The sequence below is a fragment of the Diadema antillarum genome, unplaced genomic scaffold (assembly GCF_040938485.1).
Source record: "Diadema antillarum isolate AM-2024a unplaced genomic scaffold, OU_Dant_1.0 seq00001715_RagTag, whole genome shotgun sequence".
Classification (NCBI taxonomy): Eukaryota; Metazoa; Echinodermata; class Echinoidea; order Diadematoida; family Diadematidae; genus Diadema; species Diadema antillarum.
In genome coordinates this window covers 313,904-336,041 of record NW_027272404.1, presented here as the reverse complement: position 1 = coordinate 336,041, position 22,138 = coordinate 313,904, and the positions used below count along the sequence as shown (strand labels likewise).

The 22,138-nt window shown below is 39.6% G+C and overlaps 1 protein-coding gene across 1 annotated transcript in view; it reads left to right on the top strand.

Moving 5' to 3' along the window:
* The window catches only part of LOC139711862 (arrestin domain-containing protein 3-like), a 144,972-nt gene that overhangs the window by 114,499 nt on the left and 8,335 nt on the right, over positions 1–22,138 (top strand). The window contains exon 7 of the mRNA XM_071623712.1: positions 17,034–17,208. Coding sequence (XP_071479813.1) covers positions 17,034–17,208 — 175 coding nt within the window. The remainder of the gene's footprint in view (positions 1–17,033; positions 17,209–22,138) is intronic.

Genomic DNA, 22,138 nt, shown 5'->3' with positions numbered 1-22,138 from the left:
ATACTTAACATTTTCAGCACGAAGAAGATTTCCAAGAGGACTGGTATACATGATGAACAATAGGGGCCTGATTACAGAACCCTGTGGAATGCCAACTACTGAAGTACACTCCCTAGACAAGTGACCAGACACACAGACACGACTCCTTCGATTTGTGAGGTAAGAAGCCATCCACTGTGGAGCTGAACCTTTGATACCAAAGGTGTCGTGTAAGCGATCGAGCAGAATTTCATGATCGATTGTATTGAACGCAGCTGACGGGTCAAGCAACACCAGCATAACCCCTTTCCTTTTGTCAATGCTGCGAAGGATATCATCTTGGACTTTGAGGAGGGCTGTCTCGCAGCTATGGTTACTCTTATAGGCCGACTGAAAGGACTCGGAGAGATGAGACTCATCCATGTACTGAACAAGCTGAGATGTGACTACACGTTCGATGATCTTGGATCTGAACTCGATATTGGAAACTGGTGTGTACCATGGTAGTTCTTGAGAATGTCCTTGTCACATGAGGATTTCTTTATCACTGGAATCACAATAGCTTGCTTCAATGAGTCTGGGAAGGTTCCTGTTGATAGAGAGACAAAGGAGCAAGAATCGGAAGATGCTTCTTCAGCAACCATGTAGGTAAAGGATCAAGACAGCAAGTCATATAGAAGGACTCTTCATGATTATCCATGTAAGTTCAATAGCAGTTACCTCAGAAAAATCAAATTTATGTTGAGTTTGTTAGATCTGCGTACATGGGGTTCTAGACAAAGTTGCTGCACTGGTTTACTCAGGTCACAGCTAATATCTTTGACCTTATCAGCAAAGAGGGATGCAAACTGGTTGCTCACATCTGGTGAATCATGAGCTGGTAAAACAGTGTCCTTGCAGTTGAGGAGAGAATTAATGATTCCAAAAGCAGACTTAGGAGTACAGTCTGAAAGCTTTTCCTTAAAGTACTCAGATTTAGCATTGAGGAGAGCCTTCTTGACCTTGTCCTTTGCGTTGTGGTAAGACCTGAAGTTCTCGGGGGATTTCACTTTGCGCCATCTCCTTTTCGCCCTAAGACGTTCCTGACGGGCAGAGGATATATCCTCATTGTACCATTGAGGATGATGTCTGTGTCTGAATGTCCGCACTGTAACTGGAGCATGATGATCAATCGTCACATCAAAGTTAAAGAAGTCAACAAGTTTATCACCATCTCTACAGTCTTCAAGAGAAGCACCCTCATCGAGCAATGTACCAAGATCATTTGAAATATTCTCATGGTTCATATCCTTGTACTCTCTGAAAGTGAGAGTTTGACAAGATACCTGAGGCTTTGGTATGTTTAGATGAAGACAAATAACATAGTGATCAGATTCGTGGTTGTTACAGACCTCAATATCATTCAGAATTGACTCATCTGATCTGGTGATCAAGGGGTCCAAAGTGTGACCGAGTCTATGAGTGGTTTGATTAATGTGCTGGACGAGATTACATGACTCCAAAGCAGAGTTGATTCTACTCACGTCAGCCTGACTTGGACGATCAAAATGAACATTTAGATCCCCACCTATTGCCAACTTTCCTGGTAGCAGATTCAGTTCCTGGACAAAATCCTCAAACTCTGCAATGAATGTGGAAGTTTTAAATCTGTTCTTTGGCGATGGTGGAGGCCTGTAAATGATCACATAGTGCAATGTTCGGGAAATGTTAGACACAATAGCATATTCAAATGTAGAAACATTAAGTGCATGTAAAACATCCTTGTTGTGTACAAGTTTGAGTTCCTTCTTTGCAAGGATACCGATACCACCATGATGCCCTGGATCGATGGTTGCTGAATGAGATACATTGATGAAAGTGTACCCAGGTGGAGACAATTCTCCTGTGACGACTATATGTGACCCGCTACAACAAAATAGTCCTAAAGTCGCGCACGGTAGAAGCCGTGAAAATCGAGTTGAAGTCAGAGCATCAAAATTGGTCAAAACTTACGATTTTCTGAATTTGACATATTATTAGAGTCTGACATGTCTTCTATCATCTGTCGAAATTTTGAAGCAAAATGATGGAAGGAAAGACTAAAAAATAGCGTTTTTCTGGGCCATGTTTTTTTGGCGTTTCAACGAAGCAGAAACTGGTTCGAACATTTGGATTGAGCGCCACACATAGGCTCCGCCCCTAACAACGACCAGAGTGATCTCATTGGTCAGTTTGCTGCTTGCCGCTAACCGAAGCGTGAAGCTCGCACACTGCCCAGTCGACTGGTGCGTGCTGGCGGGGTGCGCTATGCCCAGCCACTTCTCCTGGCCTCCTGGTCACTGATTGGTCGGTGAGGAGACCATCGACGCTGTGTTTGAATGAACATTTCGGGGGTTGCTAGGGCTTACCTTCTATTGTCCGGAGGTGAATACTGACTTGCGTGTCCCTTGATCGTGATTGCGTCGCAAGGAGAACTTTTAGGGCGCTTTTCTCGAAACAGTGATTTCCCAGACGTCTCGACATGCTCTTTTTTAAACATCGATATCTCCGCAGCTGATTATTTTTATAAGATGTGTTATATATCAATTTAAAGCAGAAAGATTAGGGAATTGTGTCATGCAATTTTCAAATAATCGACCTCGCCCGACTTTAGGATCATTTTTTTGTAGTGGGTCACATATCCTCGGCAGGGAGCCACGTCTCAGTGAGAAACAGCACATCTATGTCCTTCTCAAGAACAAAGTCACACACAAAGTGACTCTTATTAAAACAGAGTGAGCATTCCAATATACTACCTTGAGAATATCTACATCAACAGTTTTACAAGCTTGACTGGATGGGCTGACATGTTTGAATTCACGTCTATGCATGTGACAGCCAGCCCGCTTGCCTCTCGCATGGAATATGCCATTTTCTTTCAAGACATTGTAAGCTTCTACAGGAATTGTCCTGCTTGCATGACCTCTTAGAGAAAACAGCTGTGATCTGGTGTACTTGAAAGAGGTAGAAAGTCTTGGCTGAATAGCTCCATTGTTGCAGCAGTCTATTGACTGCAGATCACCACCCTCTATGTGCATGATAGTGTTCCATTTAATCTGGCTTCCACAGAGTTTCCATAGGCCTGTGCTGGAACATGTAGACATACAGAGCATAGACAAGGTAAACCAGGTCAAAATCTTGCTACTAAAATCCAAACAGAACCTGAATTGTATTTTCCTGATACAACCATAGAAAAACACAATACACTGTATCCACAAATGTGACTGGCGACAACTTTTTCAGGCAAAAGTCGGGAATTTTGAAAATTCATTTTTCCACTGAATCACATTGCTCAATTCCTAAGCTTTGCATTGATATAAAACTCTTGTATTCTTTGGCACCATAAGTGGGCATAGAAAGAGAAATGCGATGCGAGGGGAGAATCACCCATCCGTACGATGGTGCCAATCGATGTTAAGCTCCGCCTCTAGCAACCACATCGCCTTCTGATTGGCTCACTGAGAGAGTCAAATTTCCCGGGCACCTTCCTCGGAGCTCAGCATATGGAGCCGAAAAACAATGCGTTTCGCTCGGGTTTGTATACCCGTACGTCTTTCAAGATAGCGAATGCGATAATTGCACGTATGGTGTACATGTACATGTGTATGGTGCACGTATTATGCAGTGGCATCCACACGCCATGACCGTGTGCATGTAACAGGAGCGGTGGCGAATCCACACATTTACAAATCGCGTTTTCATTGTGGTTGATTTGTCTTTATCTTTGGCGACCCTTTTGAAGGCAAAAAATTGCTAGTGCTGGCAAGGGTCACGCTTCCTGTTTGTTTTGCTTTTACAAGACATGCATATGTTGCTTTGTTTGGTGGTGCTAATTAAATTAAAACAAACAAACAAACACGACTCGTTAGTTTGGTGCGATCTTGATGTGTAGTATTTGAATATACAATGTAGTTGGTCACATGTGACCACTCCTTTCCTCTCATCTACCTTCCATTGAGTCAGTCTGCTGTCATAATTTTTACTACATGTACAAGTACACAAATTTGAGAATATTTAGTTTTCTTTGCACACGATTATTTCATGCTTCATGATTTTTGTTTCACTTCCGTTGTCGAACATTGCGGTAGAATAGTTTGGAAAGAAAGCCAAACGAAGAGCACGAACTACAGAGCGAGCGTATATAAACCACTATAATAGCAAGAACAATATATGGAGCATGTAATCATGCACACGTGGACAAAGCATTCCCTAAACGCTGCAACTGGTGTCTCCGAAAGCCGAATTATGTAAATGTATGCGACGCACCAGCATGCGAGACCCTTCCCCGTAGCAACACTGGGGATATTGGCGTGGCGTTTGAAAGAAGCTCGAAACTGACGAGTGCGATCCAACATAGGGTGCTTAAAATTCCATTTTTGATAGGAAAAACTAGTCTTATGCTATGAAATTTAGTATAGATGTAGAAAACATATCAAAGATTCGATTTCTGCAAGAAACCTAAATCGACAAAAATAATGGTCGAAATCTTTGTACCCCGCCTAGGAGGGAATTTGCTCTTGCGACTTTTGCCTGAAACCGTTGTTGCGGGTCACAAATATCGCTGTAAATTTAAACATTTTACATATAACATTTGCCTGCTGACTTAGCCTGCCTTCTTGCCAAACTAAAACAAAATCCTATTTTACCATTTTATAACATATCCAATCTGACATACAACATTTAACATAATTAATTCACATATTATAGTGAACCAGCAAACAAACATAAATCTCTATATACAAGACAAAAATAAATATAACAACAGTGACAAATTCAGAATAATATTACAAAAACAAATTAATACAGCTACATAAGTACTTATGTCTGATCTGGTGTTCAGACCCTGAAGTAATGGTGAGGAGGAGACTTCAGCTGTTGTCAGTGCCTGCAGCATGTCTTGCGCATGCCCTGCCCTTATACGTGGGGTTGCTGTGCCATGACTCTCCTGCCTGAAATGCAGCGCTGCATTGTAGGCCAATCAGCTACCTCTCTACTCCTATCACCAACTGGTGAGTTAGAAGAGCATGTCCTGCTCTGACAGATGTTCAGATCCAACTGCTTTTTCCCTCCAAATTTACTTTCCTTGTCGCCTCTAATATAACTCCACCCTCTACAGTGCTTAAACTGGTTCCAACTAGCTTCCCCCTTTTTATTACATGTCCCTTTTCTTTCCAACTAATTCTCCCCTTTTGCTTTAAATCTATCTATCCCAATTATCTCCCCCTAACTAAACACCTATTCTTTCCTACCAACTCTCCCTTTTTCAGTTAGCTATTCTACCCTGGCTCCACTGAGCCTCCCTCTTTCTTCTACACTGTCCTTTCTCACTAACGACTTCTCTCCAACTGGCTTGCCCGATTCTGAATTTCTACGCTGTTTACCCCTGCTGTCCCTGTTTCCACCTGATGGCTTGCCTGAACAAAGGAATCTCACGCATTCCACACTCGCACTCTCAGTCACATTGTGACACATGCCATACACACATAAACCAGCAGGCGTGCAATTATTGTATCCACCATCTTGAAAGACGTACAGGCAAACAAACCGGGGGTGAAACGCATTATGTATTTCGGCTCCATACGCTTTGTTCTGAGGAACCTCTCAGTGAGCCAATCAGAAGGCGCTGTGGTTGCTTGAGGCGGGGCTTAATCTCAATTGGCACCATCGCATGGATGGGTGATTCTCACCTCACATCGCCACTCGGACATTGTCCAAGCAAGAGGTTAATCTTCAAAGCCTGTTTTCTCGCAATTTCATCAGGCTGACAAATTAAAAAGTGCATTATGTTTTTATATATATATTGTGCCGGAGAATACAAGTGTTTTATATTATATGAATGCAAAGCTTAGGAAATGGGCGATGAGGTTCAGTGAAATAATGAATTTTCAAAATTCCTGACTTTTGCCTGAAACCGTTGTCGCCGGTCACATGTGTAGGAATCAGTATGTGGTCGGTCGGGCAATCGGGTGGGCAGTTGTGCGGGCAGGCTGTTGGGCAGTCTGTTGCAAACTTGATTTGCGAACTCCTACAGTTTTGAAGCAATTTTGATGATTCTTAGGGTACTTGATGACATTGAGGTGTACACTTGTAAATGTGCAAGATATGTTTTTTGTGTTTGTCAGAAAAGCGTTGCCATGGTAACCACATTTTTTCCACAAACGTGGAGCAAACTACTTTCACAGTATTTAAGTAAATTATTTCAAATTTGGTATGTATAATGATCCATAGGTGCATTTATGCAAGACACTCTTTGTATTTGTATATGACAAGGTGTTGCCATGGTAATCTGCATAATTTTTATTTTCTTGAAAATCATGTGGAGTGAACTTCTCAGTTTAGTGAACCACAATTTTGAAGCAATCGAAATCAAATTTGGTGGACTATATGACATTGAGGTGTACAATGTAGATGTGCAAGACATGTTTTTTGGTGGTTGTTGGATAAAGTGTTGCCATGGTAACCACATTTTCCCCAAAACTGTGTGAATCATATTATTTCCACAGCATTCAAGCAATTAAGGTCAAATTTAGTATGTAATATTTATAGCTGTAGATATGCAAGACACCATTATGTTAGTATCAGAAAAAAACATTACCATAGTAACCACACATTTTTGCATCAAACTGACTATAGAAATTAAGCTGTTGGGTCAAATTTGGTGTGGATGAAGATCTATAGGTGTACATGTATTTGTGTAAAATGCCCTTTGTGTTTATACCCAACAAACCCTGGTGCAGTTCTTTTTCATAGGAGTCTGAGCTGCTGGACTGGGGTATTAATCACCTTCATTGATAGTTTTAGTTATAATCAGCACAGCTCATATAAAACTGGAAAGCCGAATGGATGGGATAGAATGATGCTCCCCAGATGCTCAGTGAAATATGCATGAAAGACGAGGAAAGGGCATGTGAAGCATGAAATGTATTATGAATACTTAATAACTTGTAGAATTTCACTTCTGCCATCACGGTAGTGTATTCATATGATATGGACTGGCCTTGAGGGGGATACTAAGTTATTGCCTGAGGTAGAATCGTATTGCCAGAGTCGAAGACAAGGGCAATGCTGTTCTAGTGAGGGCGATAAATGTATTTCCCCAAAGTAGCCAGTCCATATCATTATTGTTACCCATTTCAGACATCTTGAGCAGTGACAGAAATTGTTATAACAGCTTCCCAATTACAAAATTCCACTTGGCACCAGCTTCAGCTCTACACCTCTGCGTTGCATGCATATCATGCATGCACACATACACAGCCTTAATAAGGCAAGCAGCTTGCGTAACAGCCAGCACACGCAGTCACACGCACTCTTACCAGTAGCGATCATCCTGTATTTTTACGTGCTAACATATGGTACTTTGCCCTCTGTCATGAAACTGTCAACAGTGAATTTTCATCACCGATAGGCATATAAGAGAGGGGGATATAGTAAATCTATGAAACTGACATACAAATGACTTTTACTAACCAAAGTACAGCGGCTACAACAGGGCTTGATAATTCCAGCAGAGATTGTGTTGAACTCCCTTTCCAAAATGAATTTTTAATCACAGCTAAAAATCTTCCACAACTGCTAAACTGTCAACACCAAACACTGTCATCATATTCATAGAAAAGTTGATAAATTATGTCAATTAAATCTGAAGTTTCAACAGTTTGTGAAATCCGAAATTGGCTCCTCCTCTCCTGTAACAGTTTGATCACAGTGTTAGTTGAAGTTTATATTTAATTGTTACTTTACAGTTGTTGAACACAAATGGTGTTTGCTGCATTGGCATTGTTTGCCAAGTTGTAGTGTTGGAGGTGGACGTGGTGTTTCTACAATCGACATTGTTTTGATTTTCCACAACAGCTACTTCCTTAGTGACTTCTGATTGAGAATGAATCTCCACAACAGACGTCTGAGAATTTGGAAGTTCCCAATCAAAATATAGATCAAAGTTTAGATTGAAATTCTCATTGACAGTTTCACCAACATCATGTAGATTTACTTGTGGAATTGGGGACTGAATTTCATCCTGCTTTGGTGGAACACTTACAGTAGCAGCTGGCACTGACCGAGCCACCTCCTGGTGTCTAAACCTACCAAGAGTATGAGAAATTGTGTCAAACATTGCCATTTTGGTGTTATTGCACACTTTCCTGTGCAGTATGAAAGACTTGATTCATTGTTTTGACTGGACACCTGGCAAATCTCTGTTCTCAAAACCGGCTTTATCAAGAACTCCAATGCAAGTTGCCCTCTCACAATAGTTGGTATAAATTCTTGAAAGACCACCCTTCTTGGAAATTGTTGACATAGCGTCACCCAGAGTATTTTTACCAACTGTACAATTCCTGTACCATGGTCTGGATTGTGGCATGGATGATTTGGGTGTTTGGAAGAGATTGTTTTTTTGTTGTTCAATTTCCCGCAGTATCTTTTTTACGAGGTGATAGGGCAATCTGAACAACCCATAGCGCACATATGTCCTCCATCTGCTCGAGACAATAGATTATACTCTCTTGTCTTCTTGGTGAGTTCATCAACAATTGTACTAAGTATTTGCATCCATTGGCATCTTTCCTCACTTCAAAATGGTCTTTTGTTAGATGTCTCATATTTTTGCGTCCTCTATGGCAAAGGTATGGACTATTACACAGTTCGAACCATACCTTAGCTTGCAGACCAGGGGCCCGTTTAATAAAACTTGTCATCAGTGACAACTGCCACATTTCTATGACAAATTTGCCTCAGCCAATCAGATGCAAGAATTTCAGTGGCTTGTCACATCTATGACAACTTGTCACTGATGACAAGTTTAATGAAATGGGCCCCAGATGGAGAGTCTTGATCAGAAACTGAAATCTTGTAATATTTTTCAATGTGTACAGGATCAGTGGGTTCATGGTGTTTAATGTCACCCTTCCCAATTTTCTTCAGTTGTACTGTTGCTGCCTTGAATGTGACATTTGCTGCATTAGTGAAGTCTACATCCGTGGTGTTATCAATAATTTCTGAATGGACTGACTTGAGATGCCTACTATTACCTGCACTTATGCTTTGAAGTGAAGATGTCTTGTAACGAGTCCCATCAACTTTCCATACTTTTATGTTGAACTCTGCCAATATCAAAGGCATTGTCTTCTTGTCCCCCATTTAGATATCCACATCTGCACCCTTTTCCACAAGATACTCCCTAAATATCGTCCTGCTTATTTTGTTGCCTTCTTCTTGGTCTATGCGTCTTTGTTTTGCAAAATCCCGTCGTATTCCTTACTGTCAAAATTTGTGAATCTCTTCTTACTCATGCTGCATCTGGAGGCTGCCATTTTGCTGACCTTTGTGTTGCAATTGTTTGGTAACTTTGTACGTAGCCCAGATCTTGCGCCAGCTAGCTATGGCTGGCTCTTACCACTATGCGCTTTATGCATTATATGCATACAAGTGTACATGCACGCGCATACACACAGCTCAGGCAAGTGGAAAGCATACTGAGTACAGTGCATCTAGGGTCACGCAACACAGAACGCAGTGATCACCCACTATTTTTATGTATTAATGCTGGGAATTTGCCCTTTCTCACGAAACCGCTCTGCGAGAAACTCATCAACAGCAAATTTTTGTCATTGGGAGCTCAAGTGCTCAGATGCTATATTCCCGATTTTAACATGCAACTCCTGTAGGCATTTGCTAGAGAGGGGGGTATGAGAAATTTACCCCACTTGTCCTAACCGGCTTGTACATTGTGTAAAAGCGAGGGGAATACAATTTGGTAGAACCACAGCTCAGATGTCTGATATGGCAATAATAGTAATTTTATAGGTACAATTGTATGGTCTATCAAATCACTCAGTATCGCCCCTTCAACAATACTGCTGTGTAGATATTGTGAACCTTAAGACCATGCATGCATAATCAAAGGCTTGCATCTCTATCTTCATACATATTGCATGTTATATAATGTCTGAAGAGATCCTTATCATTTGATTGTTTGTTTGACATTGATCATTCGGCCCATTTCACTATGACATCATCATCCATGCGCCATTTACCGTGCAATTTTGGATCCATACGATTTGGTCCATTGCACACTCGCTAAGATCTGGCACACTGCGCGTGTAAAACGCTTGCATTTGCAGTGTGTGTATGTGACAACGCGCTAGCGTAAAGCGCTCAGTGAGCACTATTGCTATCTCAGATTCTCTCTTGTTTCTAAACTGATAAAGCATCAAATGACAAGGATCTATTTTAGGCATTATATAAAATAAATAAATGTCTTTCATTCGTGCAATGGACAGAATATTTTATTCGGTGAAAGATAAAATGTTTGATCCATTCAACAAGGCTGCGCCTCATTGAATGGATCATTTCATTTTTCACCTCATGAAATATTCTGTCCATTACACTCATAAACATTCATTATTTGTATATTGTTATAGGTCAATTAGAGCCATGTGCATAACAACAGTACACATGTTCAAAATGTATTGTAAGGCTCCCATCTCACTAGGAAGGCGACCGTGGCGACCATGGCAATCTGTGACAATTTAACAAATCGTGGCGTGATCGCCGTCCGTCTCCATTTTTGGCCTCAGAGGCGATTACACTACGGTTTCTCTACACTGAACCTGCACTGTAGGCGATAGTGCCATGATAATGCTATGACGCAGCCACGTTTTGGTCGCTTTTCCAAGCCGACGAGACGCGCTGCTTCTGCGATCAAAGCGATCATATTGCGATATTCGTACGCTTATCAAGACGTCACTACAACAGTGATACGATTGGAGCGACAGTGATACATTTACGCTGGGCTCATGCTACGATCTCAAGCGATCGGGGTATAAAATGGATTATATGATTGAATTTCTTCAGGCAGATGTCATTGTCAAACCAACATGGATACAGTGAAACCCCGTTATAACGAGTTCGGTTATAACGAGGAACCGCTTTTAACGAGGTGATCGCGTCGGTCCCATTTTTCTTTGCATGCAAACCTATGGTAGAACGAATCGGTTATAACGAGTTCGGCTATAACGAGATTCCGGTTATAACGAGGACAATTTCAGTGCATCATGATAAAGAAAAACATAAGCAATTTGATCGGATATAACGAGGTTCCATTTCATGACTAAATTGTCGCTTTCAAACACGCGACAAACGAAACATTGAAAACCGAATTCACGCTATCCAAGTCTTTTTCCCGTTTTGCAGAGAACCGTTCCTTCCATTTTTTCTTCTAAACCACGCAATAAGACACAAGAATGCCTTCCGATGTTCCTACTGAATTATTAAACACAATCATTCGATTTTCTTTTTCGCGAGATACGCGTGCGTGAAGTGGCGAAAAAAAAGATAACGCATTCAAAAACTTTTCATGTAGCGACACTTGTGGCAATTAGAATGCGCGTGCAACTCATCATTATATCCTTTCCGTTTTTAGTTCCGAATTCCAGTTCTTTTGCTGGTTAGCAAATGTGAGTGTGTATGATTAAAGCCGAAATAATTAATGAAATCATCGCGATCCCGCCGAGTGACAGTAGCGTAAAATTACTAAAACTGTTTGAATAACGCATGTTAACCTACTAAATCGGTGTTCAGAAAAAGAAACAAACGCATCTATCTAGTATTTAGTATTTATCTGATAATCTAAATATGAGTGTGTATGATTGAAGCCGAAATAACTGGTGAAATCATCGCAATCTCGCCGCGCCGTAGCGTAAAAGATAGTTGAATAACTTAATCGGTGTTCGGAAATAGAAACAAACGCATTTAACAGTTCAAGAACGGAATCGATGTACAAATCGCGAAGAGATTTTCGGAAGAAAATAAAGAATGCATTTTTAATCCCCTCGGGCGCAACGATCATACATTGTATAAAATTACAGCCGAAATGATTCACGAAATTATCACATTCCCGCTGGGCACTAACAGCGTAAAATACCTCGCAAGTTAACGGTAAACAACGCATGTATGTTACCCTGAAATCATCGCGATCTCGCCAGGTGAAAGTAGCGTAAAAAAGTTGAATGACGCAAGTTTACCTAAATCAGAAAAAGAAACCAACTCATTTATTAGTTTGAATAGATCTGGGTTTGTTCATTATTACAATTTTTTCACTGCACTTCACAAAGAAGATTTTTCTTTCTTACAGAAAGGTCTACCAGGTAAAGATTTGCGTAAAAAGGATCACAACCTTCCACATTCAATCCTGTCGCATATTTTTCAAGAACGGATGTACAAAACGCGAAGAGATTTTTGGGAAGAAAATAAAGAATGCATTTTTAATTCCTTCGGGCGCAACGATCATACGTTGTACAAGATAACAGCCGAAATGATTCATTAAATCATCGCATTCCCGCTGGGCACTATAAGCGTAAAAATACCTTGCAAGTTATGGTAAAAAAAGGCCTGTTTGTTACTCTATCTGCGCTGGTGTTAAGAAAAACTTCACAAACAAGAATTATTACAATTAAGATTTAACTCATTTCAGCCCCTACTTTTTCGTCTAATTCACAAATAATTTCCCTTTATTCTCTCAATGATAATGATCCATAATTGTGTAAATAACGCAAAGGATGTCCTTAGGTTTCATTTATAGGTATATGATGTCGTGCCTATGTTTTTCTTTGTTTTTGATGCGTACGGATATAACGAGGTACCGGTTATAACGAGGTAATATCGCCGGTCCCACGGACCTCGTTATAACGGGGTTTCACTGTATACAGAATATGGTTTTACCCTTGCATCTTAGCATTCTAGAACACACCAGTTAGAATGTGATGTGAAATTGCACTAGTAGTTAAGTCATCCATTCAATTAAAAGGGTAAAATTTATAGTAATAAAGAACCGGCTTACGAACAAACTACAAATCGTATCCTACAAGGATACAATTAGGAAGATATATTTGAAAAGATTACAACTTAATTTACTTTCATTGACTTGCAGTGGTATATGACAAACAAACAGAGTAGATTTGTACTGAGTGTACATGGAAAAATGAACTTTCGTGGTCTGTGCATCACTTTCTTTCGTTCATGGTTGGTTCCTGTTACGTAATACTGTAAAAGTGGTAATTATCATAGGTGTTGGGGGCTGCTTTCGATGTGCTTGAGTTATGCCTAACACGTTGCTACCCCGTCAGAGTTACGAATGTGGCGCTTTTAATCCGCTCGTGAGGCGATTGTGATACGCTCTAAAACCACGGCGACCTCACTATGGAAGTTTTGGACATGTTCAAAACTTCCGTAGCGAGGTCGCTGACCGTAGTGATGGTGGCGACCCTCCGTGCTTCTGAACCGCTCAAGATACGATGGAGAAGATTTAAAGCGATCAAGCCACGATCCACCGCGCTTTGTCGATTTTTTTATGATCGTAGCGGAATCGCCATCTAGTGAGATGGGGGTATAAGACTACAAAACAAGTGGAGTCAAGCATTGAGTGACATTTTATATGTTACAATGGGCCTCATAACTTTATCAGTATATCTATTTGTCCATAAATCGAGCGTAAGTTGCACTCAGTGGCAAATTGCATTTCATAAATAACTTTGCGATTGATGGCAATTAACGCTCAGTCTGCTGTTACGCTTGATTTTTCTTGAAATCAATCGTGTCTTATGAAGCAGGACTTTCGCTCAATATTGAATTTATGCTTGATTTACCAAGTTACGCTCAATAAATCGAGTATAAGATCAATCACAACTCTTTATGAAACAGGCCCCATATCCGCACTGAAAATCCCCATTCCGCCCTCCTTTTGGGTAGTGTGACCATCACCTTGTTCCAACAGAATCTCCAGATTGCCATGGGTCAACATGAATGTACATTTTGTAACATTGGGACTCAAGGATTTTCCTCTTTTCTGCTGTGCTGTCATGGTGACAGTCCTTATAACATGATTTATGTTTATCTTGCGTATTTGTACAGAGAATTTCATTTTTTTTTCATGGCATTTGAAGTAAGATCTCATTGATAAACTTAACCCAAATGGTGGTCCCCATAGATGCCTTGGGGGATGGGCTCCTTAGGGCAAACATCGTAAGATTTCAATTATCTCTTTATCCAGTAAAACATTGATAAAGTCATTCCTTCTAATCTAATATCAGTCTGAAGTTTGAAGTTTTTTATTAGCAACAACATTTGAACATGTGCATTTTCAATCATAATACAATTGTATTTACATACATATATGAAAAACAAAACTTATCTATTACTCCTTTACAATAACATGATTAAATGATGACATTTGAGATTTAAATATGATACATGTAGCCTAATTCTACAAAGTTGTTGTTGTTAACAAGGAAATGAAAAGTTAGCACAAGTGCTAGCCGAGATTGGTCACCTTGATCTTCATACTAAAAGCTGAACACAAAAGAAAAATTATTACATGGTTAGTTGAAATGGCTGTTCATATTTATACAATGTACATCATTCATTTTCTAACATAGAAAACCAATTATACTTGATACAGTATATAATATCTATTAGAGAAGGAAATCTGCAAGGCATTTACGAAATGTAGATCTTTTGCTTTGTTCACGTATTTCTCGTGGCAATGTGTTCCAAAGTTTTGGTCCTAAGTAAGAAATCGAAAATTGTCCCTGTGTGGTTCTAAATTTTGATAAGTACAACATTCTTTTTTCATTTGCTCTTGTCCTGTAAGTATGATGCACAATTTGGCAATAGTCATACAGAGGGTGCGGAATAGTTCCATTGCAGAGATCGTACATAAACTGAGAACTTATGTAACCTAACAACATCTAGAAGTTTGAATCGTTGGAACAATGGTTCTGAATGTGTTCGTAAAGTCGAAAATGTTATAGCTCTCAGAGCTACTTTTTGAGAAATATGTATACAATTTAAGTGAGATTTATAAGTACTGCCCCATACCTCAATACCATATGATATGTGTGGTTGTATAAAAGATTTATACAAAAGCAACAAGAATGCGCTGCGGAACATACTGTCTTAATTTATACAATACACCTACTTTCCTTCGAACACATTTATGTACCAACTGAATGTGAGGTTTCCAAGTAAGATGACAATCAATCTGAGTTCCGATGAAGGATGCAACACTCACTTCATCAATGTCTGTGTCAGATAGTTTTATTGCACCCCTCATCGCAACTAACTGGCGTTTTCTTCTGATTACCATATAATTTGTTTTCATGTTTGAACTTTGTGCAGGTTTTCATTTACTTCATTCACATCTATTTCTTTTTGGCGAGCAGCATAAGTATGAAAAATATTTGAATCGCAGCAAGCAATCTGAATTTAAAGAAAGAGCAAGAGCGTGGCAAATCATTTATGAATATCAAAAAGAGTGTAGGCCCCAAAACTGACCCTTAGCGGGACACCACAAGTTATAGTCTTCGGTGTCGAGACCATTCCTCTATAAGATAGCAGCTGAGATCTGTTGGACAGATAATCAGCAAACCATTGAAGTGGAATTCCACGAATACCATAATGAGCCAGTTAACATAGAAGAATATCATGATTTATCGTATCAAAAGCCTTTTTAAAATCTATAAAGATACCAACTGTCACTTTTCCTTCATCAAGTGATGTCATTAGTGTATTTACAAGATCCATTAAAGACAATTTCGTACTGTATCTTTTACGAAAGCCATACTGGTGTTTATAAAAAATATCATTGGACTCAAAAAAATCAACCAGTCTATCATTTACAATTTTCTCTAAAACCTTTCCAATTATTGGCAGAACGGAGATAGGTCGGTATTTTCCAGGATCCGATTTTGGTCCTTTTTTATATATTGGTGTTACTTTGGCCATCTTTAAGGCTTGAGGATTAATTCCAGTTTCTAAGGACAAATTAAAAATGTAAAGCAGTGGCTTACAAACAAAACTTGCTGCATCCTTTAATAATCTTACTGGTAAATTATCATATCCATGTGATTTCTTAGAGTCTAATGCGAATAAAATATCGAACACTTCTTTCTCTGTAACTGGCCTCCAAAATAACGATTTATTATTCTTTTCCCCCAAGAATTCTTTTCATAATAGATTAATTTGTGTTTCAGGAATCTTAGTTGCCAACTTTGGTCCTACAGTAACAAAATAGTCATTAAGCTCTTCTGCTATTTCTTTTGCATAAAAACAGATTTAACTTCATCAACTTTATTAACCACCAACTCTTCAATTTCTAAACTTGCAGTATGTTCTTTACCAGCATTTCCATGTTTTACCCGAATCTTGCTTATTATCATTAAACATACTGTAACTATAATAAACCCGTTTGGCATTTTTCAAAACAGTAGTTAAAATATTTCGATATACCTTGTACTCCCTTTCATATCTTAGATCAAAATTTGATGACCTATACTTTTTATACAATTTGTATAACTTTTTAATTGATTTTAAAATTGCCTTTGTTACCCATGGATTTTTAGGGTAACATTTTGAATGACTAGTACTACTGTTTTTTTCTTAATGGAGCATGTTTATCACATATTTCCCGAAATATACCATAGAATACAGAATATGCATCATTCACATCTTTACACTTATACACATAATCCCACCTTGCATTGGCTAAGTCTAAACAATATAAATCGACATCATAATGTTTATACAATCGTACAACTTTCCCAAAAGTTGGGACGATACTTTTAAAATTAAACATACTTTCAAAGACAGTAAAGATTGGAAGATGGTCTGAAACATCAGCCTCGATAACACCTGCATGTATATTAAACATGTCCATATTTGTTTACAAATGATCAATCAAGGAAGCAGAATTTCGGGTTAATCTAGTTGGAAAAGAGATCACTTGAGACAATCCAATACAATGCATGACAATTAGAAAGTTTTCTGAATCTTTTCCAATATCAATAAGATCGATGTTAAAATCACCCATAATCAAACAATTATGTCTATCCAATTTTAAAGAATGCAATACATTCAAGAAAGATTCTTGGAATTCTGTAATGTTGGAAGCTAAACGTGAAATTTGTCATCAAAAGAACTTGGGAAATTACCCAAGCTTATTTTCTTTCAAGTCATGTCAGTTCCATTTCGCATTTCAGGTTTGTCTGGACATTACTGGCGCAATGAATCTTTACTTGCATCTATCCATCGTTATTGGCACCGTCCCCCTCAGAGCACCACCTTACACCCCTTTTGACATGCTAGCCGTGAGCTCTGGAGGGATAGATATGAGCTTTCCGGGAATGTACACCCCGCCACTGTCACCAGAAGAGGGTAAGATATTTGTAAAAACAAGAGAGAAGTTTCAACTTCATTGATAGCAAGCTATACATGTATACTGTAGGATGGTAGTAAAAAGTAAAGACAAATTGATATTATTGCACAATGCCATCACCTGCAAAATCATTTTGTGAATTGAATAGTAAAGAAGAACAAAATACCCATAGCAGATATATGCTTACTGATGTTTGATCAATTCAGTTTTTATGCTTCAGCCACGAAGTGTCGCCAGAGGCATTACGTTTTCGGGTTGTCCATTCGTTCTTCTGTCTGATATTGATTTTGTAGACAGTGTAACTTAAGACTCTCTTACATCTGGTTGTGCGTGGTACTACAAGTGGTTTGTGTGCCAAAAATGGGCCAAGTAGTGAGATGCACTTAAGTGGAAAGTACTTTTTTTGGTGGTCGCAAACACGACGCAAAGCACGCAGCCTGAAAACTGGCCGGCCAGTTTTTCGTCGCGTGGGGCACGCTCGGAGTACGCAAGACAAAAGTACCAAGTAAGTTTGATAGGCGTGCGTGTAACGCAGGCAAAACATGCAACAATTCCGGGTATTTTCCCATGAAGGCGTACTTAGCACGCAAGAGGCGCTTACTCTCCACTTGCTTTCAATGTATGTGTTAACAAAAGGGGGGGGGGGTGAGCGCACTTCCTCCGTGCGTATTACCTACTTCCAAAATGCATGGTGAGTACTACCACCTTACTTGTCAAGTACGTCACGCTCAGACGCGACGAACGTGATCAGCACGATAAAAAGTGCGTCAGAAGTACATGTTGAGACATGCTCAGGTACATCGTGCTCCTATATAAAAGCTGATACGGACAGCATGCTTTCAGTTCTGCGTCGACATTTTCTGCAGTGAGTTCACATTTTGTGCACAATGGCTCCCAAGGGAAAATCAGGTAGCAGGATTATCTATGCGTTCTTCCAATTTGACGCACGATTGTCGTGCTTAACACTTCCGTGCTCCTTACGTTTCTCTTACTTCATAAGTACGATTTCTGAAAACGTACGCTTCACTTGCAATTCACGTACAATTATCACACTCATTGTGTGCGACAGAAGTAGAGATCTTACGTGCTCCTTACTTCTTCCTACTTCCAATAAAGGCGTACAGACCACTTGCGGGCCTCACTTTTTGAGCAAGACACACCCACTCATTAAGTACTTACTACATACTTCCTGACAGGAATCTCTGAGTCCGCACGATCTCTAAACACGCACGACGGGATGTAAGAGAGGCTTTAAGAACTGTTGGAGGTATCCAAGTGAAACTTAGCACATTCATGTACTGTCATCAGAGATTACGACTGTGATCAAGAAGTGGATCAATCCTCACATATTATGCAAAGGGAAAGCAGCAAGGAACCCCTCTCCCTCTCTTTGACCATAACGACAGATGCATCCCTACATGGTTTGGGAGCTCACATCACAGACAGAAAAAGTTTGGGATGTTGGGGAAGCACAACAAGACGGTAGTGTCCTACATATACAGACTAGGGGGCACAAGATCTCCAACCCTTTGCCGTCTGACAGTGCAGATTCTAGAGTGGTGTCTGAAACACAACATTTCTCTGAAAGCATGCCACATACCAGGGAAAGAACTACATAGTAGACTTTCTGTCCCGCTTGAAGTTTCTCCCCACTTAGTGGCAACTCAAACGGGAAAAACCGGGAAACAGATAATCAATATGCAGTCTCAAATCAACCTGTTTGCATCTGCTTTAAACAAACAACTTCCCACATACTGCACAAAACATCACGACCCACAAGCCTGTGCAGTAGACTCACTCTCAATGTCATGGAAAGGGATACTGGATTATGCCTTCCCACTATTCTCAATGATCCCAAAAGTGCTCGAGAAGGTGATAGTGGACAATGCAACAATCTTTCTTGTCGCTCCGTGGTGGCCACGGAGACCATGGTTACCACGTCTGATGAAACTGGACGTGGACGTTCCCAGAACACTCCCAGTGAAGAAAGACTTTCTGGAACAACCAGGGACACAGACGTATTACCCAAATCCTGGGAAGCTAAGCCTGACACTCTGGCCCATTTCAGGAGAAGTGCAAAAGATGCAGGCCTATCAGAGAGGGCTGCCAATATGGCTGCTAGATTTCTCAGACCCTCCACAAGGAACACTTACGATTCAAGACTGCAACGATTCTACACATGATGTGACAGCATAAAGATTGATCCAACCTCAGCCCCTCTAGGTAAGATAGCGGACTTCTTACTCTTACCATTTGATGAGGGACTTGGCATTTCTTCCATTAGAGGATATAGATCAGCTGTTTGAGCAATCCATAAAGGTTTTTAGTAATGGAGAAACAGTATCTAAGTGGAAATTTCTGTGTAGACTAACCAGAGCTTTCTTCCTACAGAATCCCCCTCGGCGAGTTCTGTGTCCAAGATGGAACCTGCCCAATGTCCTACGGAGACTTACTAAAGCTCCCTGTGAACCAATGCATAAGGCTTCCTTGCTTGATTTGTCAGTGAAGACTGTATTTATCTTAGCTATAGCCACAAATGAAAGACGTAGTCTGATCCATGCACTCTCGCTAGAATCAGGTCACATTTGCTAGGAAAAGAACAGAGTTCATGTGATTCCAAAATCGGGTTTAGTAGCCAAAAATCAGAGAATCTTGAAAACCATGTGAGGTGGTCCTTCCAGCCATGAAAGCTGATCTCGGAAACGCAATATCCGATGAACTTGAAAATTTGCATGCTGATAGATCTTCGTGTGCTGAATCTGATGGTGTAATTTATTTCAATCAATTATGCAATTTTTTATGCATAATTACCTAATTAATTATTCATAATGTGTATTTTATTCATTTGGGGGATATTTTCATAATTTCAGCCTAAGCAAGTACAAAATAACATGAAAACTGTGTAATAATGAAGAATAATATTTCCCAAACGTGAAATAAATCAATTCTTATCTATTTTTATGAGTACAGCAGATTTGCATAAACTATTAATATGCAAATTTACTCCTTATGAATGTTTGCATACTTTTGAAATGTATGACGTATTAAAATGAAACTGGAAGTAAAATTATCCTTTTACACACCCATGGGCACTACCATACTTTTCAACTGTATTCTGATGTCCCTGATATTGTAAACTTGCAGTATAATTTATGCAAATTTATGTAAATTTATGATTTTTTAAATAAGAATTAGCTTATATGTTATTTTGCGTGCAAAATATAAGAAATATCAATGAATACACAAAAAAGTATAGAAATGTGAGAAAAATCAAACAAGTTATTTGCCATACTCATAAAACATTTTTGAAATTAACTTTACAGAATCATGTTTTTTGTCTCAAAAAGTGAAAATATCACTGTTATTCTTTTGTTTTTCCAATGTTTTTATTTCTTTTGTTTTTAGTGTTTAAATTTGTTATGTATTTTATTGTTTTCTAAGAGTGCCCAGTAGATCATGTGGAAGGATAAGAGTTATTTGAATCATCTTTGTGGATAAAAACTCAATTTCCCCCTCAGAGAGAGGAAAAAAACCGAGAAAAAATAACTTTTTTGTTATGTTTTGTATTGTTTTTATTTCTTATGTTTTCTATTGTTTTATATTCCTTATGTATATCATTGTTTCTAAACTTTGCCCAATTTATTTCAGAACAATATAGAAGCATGAACCAAGTGGAAAACCAATTCCTGAGCAAAATTTATAAAGTAATGCAAGCCATGGTCTATCGACAGTATGTAACTGTACCCAAATATATGCAGCGATTAGCCGTTTTAATGACATGCGCATACTAATTGGCCCATAACACCCCCTAGGTAGGTCCGATATGGACAAATGTGGTATCAAAATGTGCGCAAGACTTCAGGGGAAAAAGTCATGAAGCGAGAATCCAAAATTCCCAGCGGTCGCGATGCAATCGCCAAAAGTATGGAGGGGGGCCTCCCAGGCCCCCCCCCCCCCCCCCCCCTCGTGCAGTTAGGGTTAAACAAGGATGGGCAAGTATGGCAAATTGCCATAAATCAGAATACTCAATAGTGAGTATCTCATTTACTAGCAAAGCCATACTTACCCATGAACCCTCCCTCCTCCCCGGTGGCAATCACACCACTTTCATAAGAAGTACGAAAGAGGAAAGAGGCGGTGGGAGGGCCACTTATACTGTAAAACATGATATATTCGCGGCATGAATTTTTCGAGAATTGGAGCAGACGGCCTTTTTTGCGGCATGAAATTCTCGCGAACTGCCACTGGCATTCAATGCATTTAGTGTAGACAAGAACTTTCGTGTGCATTTTCATTTCGCAAATCTTGGCGCTCGCGAAATTCGCGAAATTAAAATGCATGCGAACATTCCTCGTTTCACAGTATAGGCTTCTGGCGGGGTTACCCATTTTGGAATATAGGGGCTTAAAAGGAGAAATACATCATATTTACCGGTGGCTATTAGCATCGAGGGTAACAAATAGCAATGCTAAAATGAGGATGGGTGAGTATGGCTTCGCTAGTAAATAAGAAACTCACTATTGAGTATTCTGATCAAAACTCTATAGAAGAGTGAGTTGGAGCATAGAACATCAAAGCCAGTGGAATGCTGAGCTTTCAATTGTCATGTTGTAGAACCAATGCATAAATTTGCACAAATTAATTAGACACAGATTGAACTCCTTTTCTAACACCTCCCAGCTACAACAGTGGCATTGTTCCAGCTCAGTCCGGCCTTGAGATGGCAAAACAACGTATGTTGAAAATTCATGAAAATTGACTTAGTCACATATTTCAGCTTATTTTAGTATAATCTAACTCTTGACCAAATCTTGAAATCAGAACCCATTCCATTACTGAGATATGATGCTCCCTCACAGTGGAATTGTTCAAATTGACCCAATTACAGTGTAAACATAGTTCTGGTAAGGGTTTGAGAACCCGTCTGGC